General features: G+C 46.8%; 1 protein-coding gene across 1 annotated transcript; it reads left to right on the top strand.

Annotated features, from left to right (window-relative positions):
• Positions 1–11,396: 11,396 nt before the first annotated feature.
• LOC133918987 (bidirectional sugar transporter SWEET15-like) lies at positions 11,397–13,959 on the top strand. The gene is made up of 4 exons (XM_062363165.1): positions 11,397–11,592; positions 12,101–12,137; positions 12,532–12,907; positions 13,027–13,959. The coding sequence occupies exons 1-4, from the start codon at positions 11,538–11,540 to the stop codon at positions 13,522–13,524; spliced, it is 966 nt and encodes a 321-aa protein (XP_062219149.1). The 5' UTR covers positions 11,397–11,537; the 3' UTR covers positions 13,525–13,959.
• Positions 13,960–15,268: the final 1,309 nt, after the last annotated feature.

The raw sequence follows: 15,268 nt of genomic DNA, 5'->3' as shown, positions 1-15,268 counted from the left end.
CCGCACCCTGAAGAAAAGCTTGGCACCGAGAGCTTGGCTCAGACTACGCCAAGGTCAAAGGCACAGCTCAATCCCATGATGCTTGATCCGCCCTTGGTTGTAGGCCACCACACTATGAGCTCGATGCGTGAACTTGATCAAAAAAAGCTTGGGCTGGTGCTTCATGACGGTGACCTCACAGTGTTGGAGCTACTGATCGACGATGATGGTGTCCTCAACGTCTCGTGAGGTGGTGTTGGCCAGGACGCTGATGGCCCTACCAGCATGATGCCCTCCCACTCACAAAGCTCGTGGACAAGGTTCAAGGCCATAGGCACCAGGCAGGTGCCCTCATCGAGTCTTGTCTCCAGGTCACCGATGAACATCATCTTCGGTGCATCGCGTGTGGTCGATGCTGAGGGAGCAGCGTTGCTTCAATGGACATGGAGCTTGCAGTCGCGGTGCTTGTGACCAGACTTGTGGCACCTCAGGCACCTGATTGGGTCGCGACATATGGAGGCATAGTGGAAGTAGCGTGCGGTCGTCACCTTTTGAAAACATGCAAGGGAGGGGGAGCGATGGTTAGTCAGTTCTGAACTTGAATGCTTGCTTGAATGTCCATCTTGTCCCCTTGAAAGGTGGCACCGCTGTTGTGGTGATGGAGGCGTGCACCATCAGTCACATCGCGTACGAACCGGTGTCCAACTTGGCTCAACAGCTGGCCACAATATGGGCAGTGTCAGGGTGCATGGTCGAGGCCTAGCCGAGGTGGCTGCAGAGGTCTCGGGGGCATCGCAGCTAGTGTTGGCAGATGAGTAAATGCCCTTCCCCTTGCTAGGGCGATGATGATCGATTTGAGTCTAGCTGGTTGGTGAAGCTTAGTTAAAGGCGGTACATGAACATCATCGACATAGGTGCGTGGAGGGTCGGCCTTTTCGGGCGTCTCCGGGACAAACTCAATGGAAACTGCTCGAGGGATGCCAGATCTTGGTGGTGACGGTGGTGGTATTTCAGTGAGGAGGATCTCGGCCAGATCTGGTCGTGAGGGGCAGATTTGGTGGCTGGAGCATAGCTGTGGGCCTCTAGGCTGGTCATTCGGCTTGAATCCGAGGAGGATTCGGGGCTGCTAGATGGGATTGAGGGGTGATAACGGTGGCGGAAGGGCATGGGTGGGTGGGCGGCCATTCCTGTGAGAAGTGCTTAGTACTAGTGGATTAATGCTTAAATTCGTGTACAATAGGAATTGATGGATACTATTATTTTCATAGGTTCGATATCAGCTGCCAGAGTCTAAAAGTTTTAAATTTTGTTTTACTGAAGCTCAATTTTTTTTTTTGCACTCATAAAATCTATCTGAAAAAAAAGAGATCGACGGATATTGGAAGTAATGTATGTAGAGTCATTCTTCACCAACAAACCAACAGAACAACTGATCAATGAGGATCGCAAACACAAGAAGAGCCAATGCATATACTCCCAGTTAGAATCTTCTTGTTGATGAAAAATGGTACTCCCAGTTAGAATCTTCTAGATAACGCAATCTCTTCTTGTTGATGAAAAATGGTACTATTTAGTTACACGTAAATCCCAGTTAGAATCTTCTGCTTTTTGATGAAAAGGTACTACTATTTGTTAGCCCTTCACGTCGATACACCGTACGGAGCAACACGATGGATCCGGCCGATGTTGACGAGAGCTCACCTCTTTTTGTCATGATCAACCCAACGACAAATCACGGCGCGCGCATTTATTTGTGCATCGTCGTCCGTCCGTCCGGCCGGCCGGCCCGCACGACGCGACGCGCCACTCACCGCTGCTTGTGCATGCGGGCTGTGCATCCGCCCGGCTGACACGTATCCATGCTTAGGCCAAAGGCTAGCCGTGCCATCCATGGACATTTGCGTATGCATGCAGGGCGCACTGCCCCGTTTCAGAGGGAACCGGTTCCTCTGACGTAGTTGTTTTTACGTCAGAGGGACGTCGAAGTCGGGAGGAACGTCCGATGAAGATTTAACAGCTGCGCTCGCTCGGTCGCTGCTCGGGGCTCATTCGCGCGTGGTCGGGAGCTGGTTGGTGCTCGTTCGCACGAGTTGGCTCAGCCTGAGCTCATGAGCGCTGCCGTAGCTGCTACAGCAAAAAGCTAGATAAACTAGCTATGCAAGTTAGAACTAGTGCATTCATAATCTTGTAAAAATTATAGAAAAATAATTACAACTCAGAAAAATATAAAATAAATTTTGTTAGTTTTGTATTTATGGGTCCTACATGTTAAAAATATGTGGGCTCATAAAAATATTAAAAATTATGAAACAAATATTCAAATTTGTATGAATGATATATCTTTTAAATTTTCTTTATGGATTTTTATATTTCAAAATGAATTACAAGTCTAATCGAATGTTAAACAACTGAGGGTACCCAAAGGCATTTGTGACATTTCTTCACTACGTTATATTGCTCTCAAAATTCCAAACAATATCGAAATAGTCATAAAATTTTTTTGAAAAAAAAATATGTTTTAGAGTATGCTATAATCTATCTCTCCAAAAAATTTCAACTCAAACCAATACTTTTACAATAAAAAACAAAAAAAATTATTATACACAGTTTGACCATATCAATATTGTTTAGAAACGGGGCATCCAAACAGCATGGCTATACGAAACATTCGGTCACCGCTATCAAATAGCATGGCTATCTATGTCATCAGACTGTGTACAATAAAATTTATCTTTTTTATTTTTTATTGTAAAAGTATTTGTTTGAGTTGAATTTTTTTTGGATAGATAAATTATAGCATCCTCTACAACATACTTTTTTTAAAAAAAAATCATGACTATTTCGATGTTGTTTAGAATTTTAAGAGCAATATAACGCAGTGAAGAAATGTCACAAATGCCTTTGGGTGCCCTAAGTTGTTTAACATTCCATTGGACTTGTAATTCATTTTGAAATATAAAAATCCATAAAGAAAATTTAAAAGATACATCATTCATACAAATTTGAATATTTGTTTAATAATTTTTTACATTTTCATGAGCCCAAATATTTTTAACATGTAGGACCGATGAATACAAAACTAAAAAAAATTATTTCACATTTTTTTGAGTTGTAATTATTTTTCTATAATTTTTACAAGATTGTAAATGCACTAGTTCTAACTTGTATGGCTAGTTTATCTAGCTTTTTACTGTAGCAGCCAGCGGCAGCGCTCATGAGCTCAGGCCGAGCCAACCTGCGCGAACAGCCCCAACCAGCGCCAAACCACGCGCGAACGAGCCCCGAGCCGCGATCGAGCGAGCGCAGCCGTTGAATCCTTGTCGGACGTTTCTCCCGATTTTAACGTCCCTCTGACGTAAAAACGACTACGTCAGAGGAACCGGTTCCGTTTCAGAGCCTCCTGGTGTGGCACCACAGATTTGGGGTACCAAAAATTAAGGCAGCTGCTGATTCGTACAGAGGTTGATCATTCAGCAGATTGCTGCAGTTTAAGTTGGTACTCCCTCAGATTCAAATATAAGTTGTTTAGATGTTGACGCGGCTTTGACACTTTCACCTTTAACCGGCTTGTCAAATGTTTTATTTCAAATAAAAAATATATATTACAAAATTATTTTCTTAAAACTATCTAGTAATGTTAATTTTGTATTGTCAATTTATATAACTCTTTATATATTGATGGTCAAAATGAAAAAAATTGACCAACACAAATCCTGAAGATGACTTGTATTTTGGGTTCGAGGAGTAGAGTTTAGATGATCTGTCATGATTTAACTCTTCAAGCCATTCACTAGGTCGAGGTTTCTCCTCCTCCTTTGCTTGAATAGATGATGAATTTGGCCCAAAGATTTGTCGAATTTAAGGTTGTACTGAATGCATGCAACATTAACATTTTAACAGGTGGCATGTGGAAATACAAAGACAATAAAATCCTCTTCTTTCAGAGGCTCTGCTATTTACAAAAGAAGTAGACGAACAGTCGAGTCAGTCTCAACTCTTGAGTACCATCTCACTACCATGTCATTTGCCTTTTCCTCCACGACAACCAGAAGGCATGCATAGCTCGATCAGTGACTGGGTAACGAGAGAGAGCCTACACCCAACAAGGTAGGGAAATACACTACACGACGTGAAGGAAAGTAGCGGTTTTCATGCCCATTTGCATCGATTGAGAATTTGGAAAGAGCGCAACGTGTGGTCATTTAGTAACAAGAAACCGACCCCCATGATGTGTTGCTGTCAAAAATCCAAGATGGGGCAGGGTGTTAGGTCACATCTACTGCTAAACATCTCAGAAAAATGCTGCCTCAAGGTTAGATAAGCCCTACTGTGAAGCCTTAGCTTGTGTGATTAGTGAAGATGGTTGTACCCTATATTCACTAAGGATTAAACCTCATGTTTGCTCCTTATGTGTCTTATCAAGGTGGAATTTTCTTTTAGTGGTCGGCGATATATCCATCGACAGCGAGACGCATATAGTAACTTCGTCAATCTTTAAGCTCTATATCTCGGATCTTCAATAGGTGTTACGTGAGTGCATGTGTGTACGTGTTGTATTGGGATTTTAAAAAAAAGATAAGCCATATTGTATTTGGGTATATGATATGATCGTTACCATTCCTGATTCTTTTCAACATTGTGCTCCCACCGGTTACAAAAAGCAACTACATACTATAATTTTCACTGTATGAATATATTTGAAAATTTCCCCAGTGCCGATTGTGGATCCGGCACGCCTCAGGCTATCATTGATGTATGTTTATTCTTGGCTCCTTTATAGTTGGGCTGAGATCTAAGGTTCGCTTGTCCTATTTGCGAACAAGAGCAAGCTTTTGCTTTTCCCTTTCGAAGGTTTCATTTCCGAGTCATTCTCCTCATCAGCGGCAGTGGTGGAAGGTATTTCCAGGTTACCATATGCAGTGGATTCAAGGATGATGGTGTTGGATGTTTTCTTCCTCAACTACAACTGGCGGTGTAGCTATTGATACCTCTTCACAGCTTTAGATGTGTCTCGGCTTTGGATCCGAGACGTTGGATCTTGCGGCGATTCCAATGTTGGGGCTATTCGACGGACCTGATTGCAGGATTTGACTCTGACTTCGACGTTCTGCCTTGCTTCGGTATATTGGAGCAATGCCATGGGCAGCGGCGGAGACAAGATCAGAGTTGGAGAAGATAAGTGAAGAATCTAGATGTAATCTTTATATAATTTGCTTGTCTTCACGGGTTCTTGGTGTAAGGGGCTTGGATTGCTCAAATTTTTAATATAATCCCTGCAAAAAATATATTTGAAAAATTATAAACTCAAAGCAATTTTCACACAAACCTACATATCATTTCAGTGGCGCAATCTGAATACTCCCAGAGATAAATATAATAGCCCAATTTTAGAAAACTGCATCTAACATAGGCAAATTATAATTTGCAGGATTTTTCTCTCTGCCTCATTTTTTGGTTTTCCCGTGAGTTTTCCTGATTTATGATTATCTTGTGTGGTGCATCGAATTGTGCCAGCCATTTTCGTATACATTGATATCGCTGATGTGTTTTACGGTTTTACCCTTAGATAGATTAGTTGACATGAATATTGTAAAAAGTTCGGTCCGACGATAAGGGCATAGGTATCTGAATCTACTATATCATCAGTTGTTACTTTCACAGATTTGTGGCGTATCAAAAACGAAAAGCTTATCAGTACAGGCTACCGATCGAGGGCAAACTTCATCAGATCTGTAGCGACTCAGCTCATCCTCGCGAGGGCAAGCAAACCATGCAGAGAGCTGCGCGTGGCGATGCGTTGGCGACTGCAGCTAGCATCAATACGGTAAGTGTTTGTTGATCAATAAATATAAACGTACGGTGCGAGATTGCTGGTCATTCATGCAACTGAATGATCGATGATAAAATACCTAATCAAGGTTGGCTAGATTGGTCTTCTCCTCCTCCTCCGATAGATCGACGCAGCTAGCTAGATAGCGAGAGGAGGCCGAATGTAATTGCCGCACAAGCTAGTAGATAACGGTCTACACAGTGGCACAGTACTCCAATCCAGTCTCTTCTCCAGCAGGTCCATCGAGGCATCGAGTGTGACCGATACACGACAAAAACTGACTACTTAATAATTTGCCTCCGAACAGGCAAGCACAATTTAATCACTGTGAAAAACCGTCCAATCAGTTACATAGATCTATCTATATATGTAACTGTCATAACTAACCAATATTCGTGCATGAGGCATATCCATGAATCTGGCCATCGATCAGCTTTTCTTTTTTTTTCTTTTCTTTGAGAGGAAATCTGTCAAGCTTCGATCGATCATGTGGTGTCAGATATTGTCCGCGCACCCCTCGTGCTTTTCACACCGTTCCCTCTGAACACACCGTAATGGATGAACATGTCCGTGCCACGTGAACGAGGAACACCGGGTAAGTTCGCTAGATCTTCTCCTGATCTCTCGGCTTGGAAGAAGCTCGACCTGAGGCGGACCCTTAGTCGTTCGTCCACCGAATTTTGTGACATGATATGCATCCCTGTAGCTAGGCTAAGCTAATCTCTGTAGTAGCGCATGCAGCCGACAAAGTTAATCGTCAGATGACATTTGGTATCTAATTTACTATGTCTCGTCTTTTCCTACTGTGGCTAATGAATTATTGACAAATTGTGTTACCATTAAACATGGCAAATTGTGTTGTAAGATCACTTTGAAGAAACGTACCACCTTATAGGCCGGCTACTGCGTAAATTAAGAACATGTACCGAGTACATCTCTATTTTTTTTCTTATTTATTTATGCATATGTGGGTTAACATTAATTCCCTGCCCGGTTAACCTTCGAAGAAGAAAAAAGAAAATCTACCTGGGTACCCGAGTGTTGAGGCGAGCCCGGCTTGACTACAATTATGCATTGTCGAGTGAGTACTAATTACAATATAGTAAGCACTGTATCTACAATATGGTGAACACTCTAATTACGACATGTATGATCGAGTGTAGAATAGTTACAATATGGTAAACACTCTAGTTACAATATGCTGAACAATATATTTACCACATGATAGACAATCTAGTTACAACATGCATGATCGAGTATGGACTAATTATAACATAATAGACACTCTAGTTACAATATGCTGAATAATATAGTTACAATATTGCCGATTGCAATATGATCGTAATTAGTTACAATCAGTCAACATGGACAGGTAAGTTACAATCTCATTATGCATATAGTTATAACCGCTCTATATCTATAGTTGCAATAGTTAGTTACAATCACTCTATGCTCGCAGTTATAACCCCTCTGTATATATATAGTTACAACTGGCCGCAATTGCTGCTCACGAGGTGAAAACACGCTCGGTCGTCTAGTGGGCTCGTTGGATAGGTGGATGGGAGCAAGTGGAGCTGAGGTTCACAATATATATATATATATATATATATATATATATATATATATAATCCCAAAAGCTAGCGATCCAACTATCTAGCATACCATGCAATCTTCTTATTTCTTTATGCGTGATGTGCCCCTTTCGAATAGCCAGTTTAACTAGACACAAAGAGATGAGCTTGCGCTTTCAGTATACATGCGCCACGTTCAAGCTCGGACGTGGTCTCACATGCTATGTTCTTGACTCAGAGACTCAGAGATGATCGGCGTGTCTTGTTCAATTCCCTGATCACATGCCTCCTTATATTTCTGCTTGATCCGTTCGGAATCCAGCCGTCGGTGTCCCAGGTGACGCATGTACGTACGTGCTGTGCTCCTTCGATTGATCCTGTGATGCATGGCATAATTTAAGTACTGCTGCTGCTTTCGCGTCGATTGGATTCGAGACGTACGTACGTCGAATCGCCGCTCTGTGTTGGGCATCGAGACCCGAGCGACGCTGGTCAAGCGCTCCTATGATCATGTCGCTCGCTCTAGATCTCTAGATAATTGTATCTCATGCGTATGTGGCGGTTTATTTTCACGGGAAAATTAGAACTTTTGTTAAATATGGAACTGCATCTGCATGCATGCGCGCACATGTCGACCATGCATCTGGCTACACCGCACAGTATCATTATGTACGTACCTACGTACAGAAAGTTCACATGTCTAGCAGGGTGTGGTACTGTTGCGCTGTGCATGCATGCGTCGTCTTGCGCTTTTGCACTTTTGCAGCAAGTCAGACCAGGATATCCAAGTGTAAGCTGCATGTTTCGCCCCGCCGATCTGTGCGCCCGAGAGACGGGATCAGAGAGAGCGACGGATCTGTACACGTTATAGCTCTCCGCTGGCAGCTTCTCCCTTCTCCGACGGCACCGCAAGCGCGAAACCGTTCCATCAGAACTACGCGACGCCGCGCGTCCTCCACCTCCTCGTGAGCCATCACGGCCTCTTCCCACTCCTGTTGTCGGGCAGTCTCGGGATCTTTCCATCTCTGCCCATGCCACCCCGTGCAAACTACAACGAGACCACATGTATGTACACACTAATACACGTAACCAAGCAAGGTGAGAATGAGAACTCGTCCCTAGCTCCCACTCCCAGCTGATAGGCTGATGATAGTTAGAAACTGTGATCTGAGTTAGTTTCCTATGATTCAGCAGAGGACACATCATCCCGGTCCCTGGCCATCAAAGCTGATCGGTGTTCTCATCAGATGCTACGATGGTCACTTAATTCCGCCGCGCGCAATGATCAATACAGGTCCGGCTCGGGTCGAATAGCTAGGATTTAGCGAATTTCTATTGGAGGTACATGAGTATAGCGAATTTCTATTGGAGGTACATGAGTATGCAGAGCTGATCTCTACTAACACTAGCAAAATTTAGGTGTGCCTAGGCGTACCCAGAAGCCCACCTGGCTCTGCCACTGGCGGCCACCGTGCTGATGCACAAGCACATCGACCGATGGATCTCTAGCTAGTAGCTCGCGGTCATCGGCAACTAGGACTCGTCGATGGATCAAGCCAGGCAGGCGGGCGCTCCCGAGGCGCGGGGCGTCACGTCACGTCCGTCTCTGGACCATATATAATTAGTTCCTCCATGATTGGAACCCATCGATTCGCTCAGTGACGGATCCAGAGATTTTAGGGAGCCTGGGCTGAGCGCAGGCCGTACCTATACGGACTAGATTTTGCTCAAAATTTGACCGACTCAATTTACGAATTTCCTCATAACCTATATAGAAGTATAGAGGCGGGCTGAGATGGAACCCGGGCGGGCGCCCAGGGTCGCCGGGTCCTGGGTCCGCCACTCGATCCGCTTGACACCACAAACTTGGCCACGGTTCCATCCATCGATCGATCTTGCGTTGGCGCGAGGAGAAGCTCAGCTCTGGCTCGCATGCAGATGGTGGAGTTCAGTTTGGAAAACGCTGGAGAATAATAGAAGCTATCCAAAACCCAGGCGTAGCTGCTACGTTGGAAGCTAAGCTACCACTACTAGCTTTGTCTGTTTGGGTATCATTGATGGGTAGGGATGCAAGTTTTGTGTTTTGGGTTATCAGGTCCGATTCAAAACTAAGAAAAATGAATTAAGATTCACTCTCATCTAGCTTCATCTAGGTAAGCTAAGAACAAAATGAATTAAGTAGTGATCCAAAACTATCCATTATGTACCTATTTGCACTCCTATTGATAGGAGTAGCAGTCGAGGCCCAGCTCGATATCAGATAGAGTAGTCCATAATATTGCGTGGCACGTACGACTCCGTCGATCGTTTTACATGTGGGCGTTTTTTACCTTAAAAGCCTCGAAAGGCCTACTTTAGAGGCTTACTTGCGTCCAGCAAGGATAGGAGGTTACTTCTGCGGTTGTGCGCGCGCGTTAAGTTTCGATTGATCTCAATAATAGAAAATGTCTAAAAATACCCACCATTCGTGTACTGGCTAGCTTTACCGTATCTGTGTGTAAGTGGACGCTAGCTGCAGTTGTTAGACCGCTGGATCATTCATCAGTTGCAGGCGACCCAGTGGTAACGTAAGTTTGCAGGCAGGCCCGGCCCCGGGGGGGGGGGGGGGGGTTGGGGCGAGCGGGGCAGCCGTCCCGGGCCCCTAAAACCCAGGGACCCATTAGCCCATATGTATATATATATGGATCAGAATATCCCGTATTTCTGTCTAAATTAGGATACATATGATACATACAACTGCTATTTATTTAATATAAAAAATATAACACTATTGTTTTGAACTACTGTGCTATATAAATATTTTAATAGTTATATTTAATAAGATCTTATTTTTAATCTTATTTTGGACCATCGAAATGTTTGCAGGGAGGGAGAGGGGAGCACACAAGACGCGAGAGGAGCCTGCGCCGGTTTGTGGGACGGCACATGTAAAGAGCGCGTTTACTCGATCGGTTTGGTGCGCCCGGCATGCACCAACTAGCTCCCGAAAGCCGGGCTGGCGCGTCGTTTCATTGGCAACGGCGGCGCGGGGGCGCGGGCCCGCGAGCATTCAACCGCCAGCAGCTGCAGCGAGCGAGCGGACGGAGGCCGGACGCGCGGGGGTGCCGTGTGATGTCGACGCGAAACCGGCCGGCCTCGCGCGAGCCGCGTGTTGTGTCACATGACCGCGCCGCGCGCGGCTTGTTAGGCACCTCGCGCCCCCTGCGTACTGTCCTGCCGCTCTGTTGCAACCACGATAGCGTACATGTCGTCCACCGATCGGTCGGCGGCACGGTTGAGAGCTGGACGGGGCTGCCCTCCCTCTTTTGCAGGTCGACCGAAAAGGACTGCTGCTTGGGCTCTCCGTTACGCTCGCTAGCTTCTGCATGCATGTTTCTCTCCATCGTTCAATTCGGCCGCGCTTGCGTTCGAGTCTGCATGAATGAATTATATTACTTGCGCCGCTAGCACTACTACCTGTTCCTTCCCACAAACCTCACGACGCGTATGTGCCGTAGCTTTTGTAGAAAGTGTGAGAGCGGGCCGTTACGAAAGGCACGACAAGTAGGCAGCTAGTAGTTATTAGTGTGACCTCGGAGACCTCTCTGCATGTCAAAACAGCTGGGGACGCCCTCTCTCTCTCTCTCTCTCTCTCTCTCTCTCTCTCTCTCTCTCTCTCTCTCAACAAACGGCCAGGAATGGCGAAGCTTAGGCAGGACGCCTCACCTTTGGTGTTTGATATGTCACGGGGCGTTACAATTTATCAAAAGTGGCAGGGCCATACGTATAAGCTGTGTGAATTAAAAGAAAATGGCTTCCAGAGGGTGCCGCGGTGTACACTACTACCGTGTATGTGTTGTGCTACGCTACACTCTCGCGCCAAAAGCAAGCAAGCATCGCACCACAACTCAGTGTGTAATCATAGATCCACGGGCCCACACCCTTAACAACTCCTCTCTCCCCCTCCCTCTCCCTGCCCTCTCCCTGTTCTCTCCCTATATATAGGAGGCTCTGCTGCCTTAAGGTTCTCCAAGAGCCCAAGGAAGCTGAGATAGCTAGCTCTAGCTCGTCTGCTTCTCCTCCTCTCCAGCATCAACGGCCTCCTCTCCACTGACTGCTCAGTGTGATACCTATCTCTCTCCATTGAGCAAGAGGAGAGGAACGAACCTAGAGGAGAGATGGCTTTCCTCAACATGGAGCAGCAGACTTGGGCCTTCACCTTTGGTATCTTAGGTACTGCATCCATCAACATGTAGATGATTCTACATTCTTGTGTTCTTAATCAGTTCTGCATTGCTTCTTTAAATTTTTATATGTTTCTGCCATATTCTATCATATGCATATATGCCACCCATCATCTTCCTACCAAAGCAGCATTTTTGAAGTCCTTCAAAGTTTTAAATCAACCTTTTAAATTTTTTTAGTCTTGATTATCATTTGTTTAATTGATCATCACCTAGCGTACGATATGTCTTCTTCAATCTCTTTCCAAGCCACATCAGCAGCTAGAGCTAGTGTTACTTTCTCGCGAATAAATGGAACTGCCGAAACGAAACTTTTAGAACCTAATGAGGTGGTTAGTCCAAACAGAGAAAGCAAACCATCAAACACGGTACATGTACGTTCGAGAGAACCTTGCGTTCACATGAGTTTTTTTTTTCTTGTACCTCCAGGCAACCTGAATTACTCTTTTCATCTATCATTTAGCTGACAGAGTCCTTCTCTGATCTTGGTTTTGCAGGCAATATAATCTCACTGATGGTGTTTCTTTCACCGCTGTAAGAAATTGTATTTGTTTTTCTGTCTACTGTTATCTTTTATTAAGAGCATTGTCCATTCAGTAAGAGAAAAATAAATTAAAATGCTCGTACATGCTCCTCAGTGAACGTATATGTGAAAGGTCACCATCGTCTGTACTCTTCTAGAATTTTGCTTATACCTGAAGACAACAGAGGAAACACGCTGAGAATTCTCGCTGTTCGGTAGAGAAAAAAAAACCTGCACGTCACTTTTAATTGCTGTACTGTTCGGTAGGTGTTGTGTACTACTATTATTGACGAACACAGATCGAGCATGAGTTTAACACCAATCGCATGGTAAAAATCAAGCAATCAATAGTCAATCATGGAGACAGACATGGCTCGATCATAATCCGCGTGTTGATGGATGCAGGCCGACGTTCTACCGCGTGTACCGGAAGAAGTCGACGGAGGGGTTCCAGTCGACGCCGTACGTGGTGACGCTCTTCAGCTGCATGCTGTGGATCTTCTACGCCTTCCTCAAGTCCGGCGCCGAGCTGCTCATCACCATCAACGGCGTCGGCTGCGTCATCGAGACCGCATACATCGCCATGTACCTCGCCTACGCGCCCAAGGCCTCCAGGGTGCTCACGGCCAAGATGCTGCTGGGCCTCAACGTCGGCCTCTTCGGCCTCATCTCCCTCGTCACGCTGCTGCTCTCCTCCAAGGGCACCCTCCGCGTCCACGTGCTCGGCTGGATCTGCGTCTCCGTCTCTCTCGCCGTCTTCGCCGCCCCGCTCAGCGTCATGGTACGTGAGCTTCTTTCTTGATTACTTAATTCTGGGTTAACGTTGTGTTTAATTAATGCACCACTAATCTTGTTTAGGAGGATAATTAATTTGGTTTGTTACGTTTTTGCTGCGCGCAGAGGCTCGTGATCCGGACCAAGAGCGTGGAGTTCATGCCCTTCTCGCTGTCCTTCTGCCTGGTGCTGAGCGCGGTGATCTGGTTCGCGTACGGCGCGCTCAAGAAGGACGTGTTCGTGGCGGTCCCCAACGTGCTGGGCTTCGTCTTCGGTGTGGCGCAGATGGCACTGTACATGGCGTACAGGAACAAGAAGCCCAGGGCGGCGGTGGTGCTGGTGCAGGAGGTGAAGCTGCCGGAGCACGTCAAGGAGGCAGCGGCGCCCGAGGGCAGGGTCAGCTGCGGCGCCGAGGTCCACCCCGTCGACGTGCTGGCGCCCCCCGCGGCGGCGGTACACGACCACGCAGTGGTCATCGACGCGGAGCCTATCAGCTGCGCTGCCGCTGCCGCAGCAGGAGCAGATGCAGACGGCGGGGTCGACGGCGACGGACCCTGCTTGCTCAGGGCGGCGCCGGAGCAGCTGATGATCAAGCCTGACACGGCCATTCCCGTGGAAGTGTAGCTTATCCTTAGCAGCCAGAACTACTCTAGTACCACCCACCACTCAGTAGTAATTCCCATGTGAACGGGCCTGCCTGCTACAGCAGCTGCCAGATGTATCGGTTGCATGCATGCAGCATGACTTGTCTCTGCATGCATGCAGGTCCCATCCCACCGGTCGAGACCGAGCTAGCCGGGCCCTTTGGGCGAGTAGCGGATCCATGGCGCCCATGGGCCGGCCAGCCGTACCGGCCTGTGATGAACCGGCGAGAGATAAAGAAGGAGAGCGAGCGAGACGATCGATTGATCAAACGGCTGCAGCGAGCGAGCGAGCTATGGTCGCATGCAGCAGCAGCCTGTGTGTGTAATCGAATCGATCAGCTTGTCGTCTTGTGTCTCCAGTCCTAGCCTGATTGTTTCATTCCATTTCATGCCGTCGCAGCAATAAATTCGGAATGGACGATTATGAGCATCATGCATATTTTCTTTGTCTGTTTCGTGGACATGCCATACTACAAACTCCTGTATGGTTGCGTGCAGCAACGATGGCAACGACACCCAGGCCGCGCGACGACACTGTCACAGTAGTATGCGCAGCACGCAGCAGGGGCAGGTGGTCACGCGCGGGGTGGCAGTCGTGGGGTCGAATCGTTTGGAGCAGAAACCAGCGGGTGGCAGAGCGCGGGCGTGGCGGGAGCGGGACAAGTGTGCGGCGCTGAGCGACTCGGCTCGATCGGCAGGGCAGCAGGCAGGCAGCGGCATATGCAGAAGCGAACAAGGCCTGCGCCCCGGGAAAGCAGGAGTTTATCCAAGCTTCTTAAGAAGGTTAAGTGCAAATAAAATAGCTTTAGCCCTTATTTGGAGAAGTTTCGATTCGACCCAATTAAAAGCCATGATTGCAAACATACTGCCCCTTTATTATCCTGTTGAAATGGCCCAGCCACATCAAGATGGAAATAGGAGGTATGCATCAACTTTTGGAGTCACTTTCAGGCGTCGGCAGATATCTCTGAGACCACACGTTTTGTGCTGCCCTTAGTTAGATCCGGTTGTTGATGCTGGTCGATTGATGTTGCGCGCTGGTCCTTGATCGTGGTCGCAGTGCCATTCGATGCATGGCCTCGATTCGGGCTGTCGGTACTTGGAGGTTGTGTGGTTGCTGCCCTGACTGAAATTTTCCTAAGCCTAAGCAAGTCTGAGTGTTGTCATATGGTGTTTGATTGCTACTCTGAGCAGCATCTTGACTCAGGCAACCTTATCAGACTTAGGCATCCAAAATCGAGTACCTGAGCTCACTCCTCTCTAAGCCATTCGCGCCTGAGCTCACTACCCTCTCCTGCCGTCAGCATGCTAGCATCCTTTTTCAACCAAGCAATTGTTTCCAACACCATACCTGAGTACGCAAGCAGTACCGTACCTTAGCAGACACCCTTTTACCTCAGGCACGGTGATAAGGGCAGCAACCAAACAACCCCTTAATGTACCATGTAAAATGAAGCCATATTTGAGCTAGACACTCTACGTTGGAGCTGGATTCTACTGATGCTAGCTTCGAGAGCCCAAAACCAGGAGCTGAAGCCCGCAGGCACCATAGGTTCGCTCAAATATGCGACAAAGGGTTGCTATTTTCGTACACAATGGAGGGAAGGGTATCCACTATAGCCTCTTCATCGTAGGGCACTACCGTAGAACACTACTACAGAATCCCACATAATAGCCGCCACTTTCAGTGTCGGTTGAAAAGAATCGGTACTGAAAGTGGTATC

This window comes from Phragmites australis, chromosome 5 (assembly GCF_958298935.1).
Source record: "Phragmites australis chromosome 5, lpPhrAust1.1, whole genome shotgun sequence".
Lineage (NCBI taxonomy): Eukaryota > Viridiplantae > Streptophyta > Magnoliopsida > Poales > Poaceae > Phragmites > Phragmites australis.
Note: the sequence above shows the minus strand (reverse complement) of the source record. Positions and strands in the feature narration are given on the sequence as shown.

What these genes read in the sequence shown, in the direction of transcription:
- LOC133918987 (XM_062363165.1), top strand. Translation starts at nt 11,538, where the DNA reads ATGGCTTTCCTCAACATGGAGCAGCAGACTTGGGCCTTCACCTTTGGT. An exon ending in CTTCACCTTTGGTATCTTAG is followed by an intron (nt 11,593 to 12,100) that starts GTACTGCATCCA and finishes TTGGTTTTGCAG; the next exon opens with GCAATATAATCTCACTGATG. An exon ending in ATGGTGTTTCTTTCACCGCT is followed by an intron (nt 12,138 to 12,531) that starts GTAAGAAATTGT and finishes TGATGGATGCAG; the next exon opens with GCCGACGTTCTACCGCGTGT.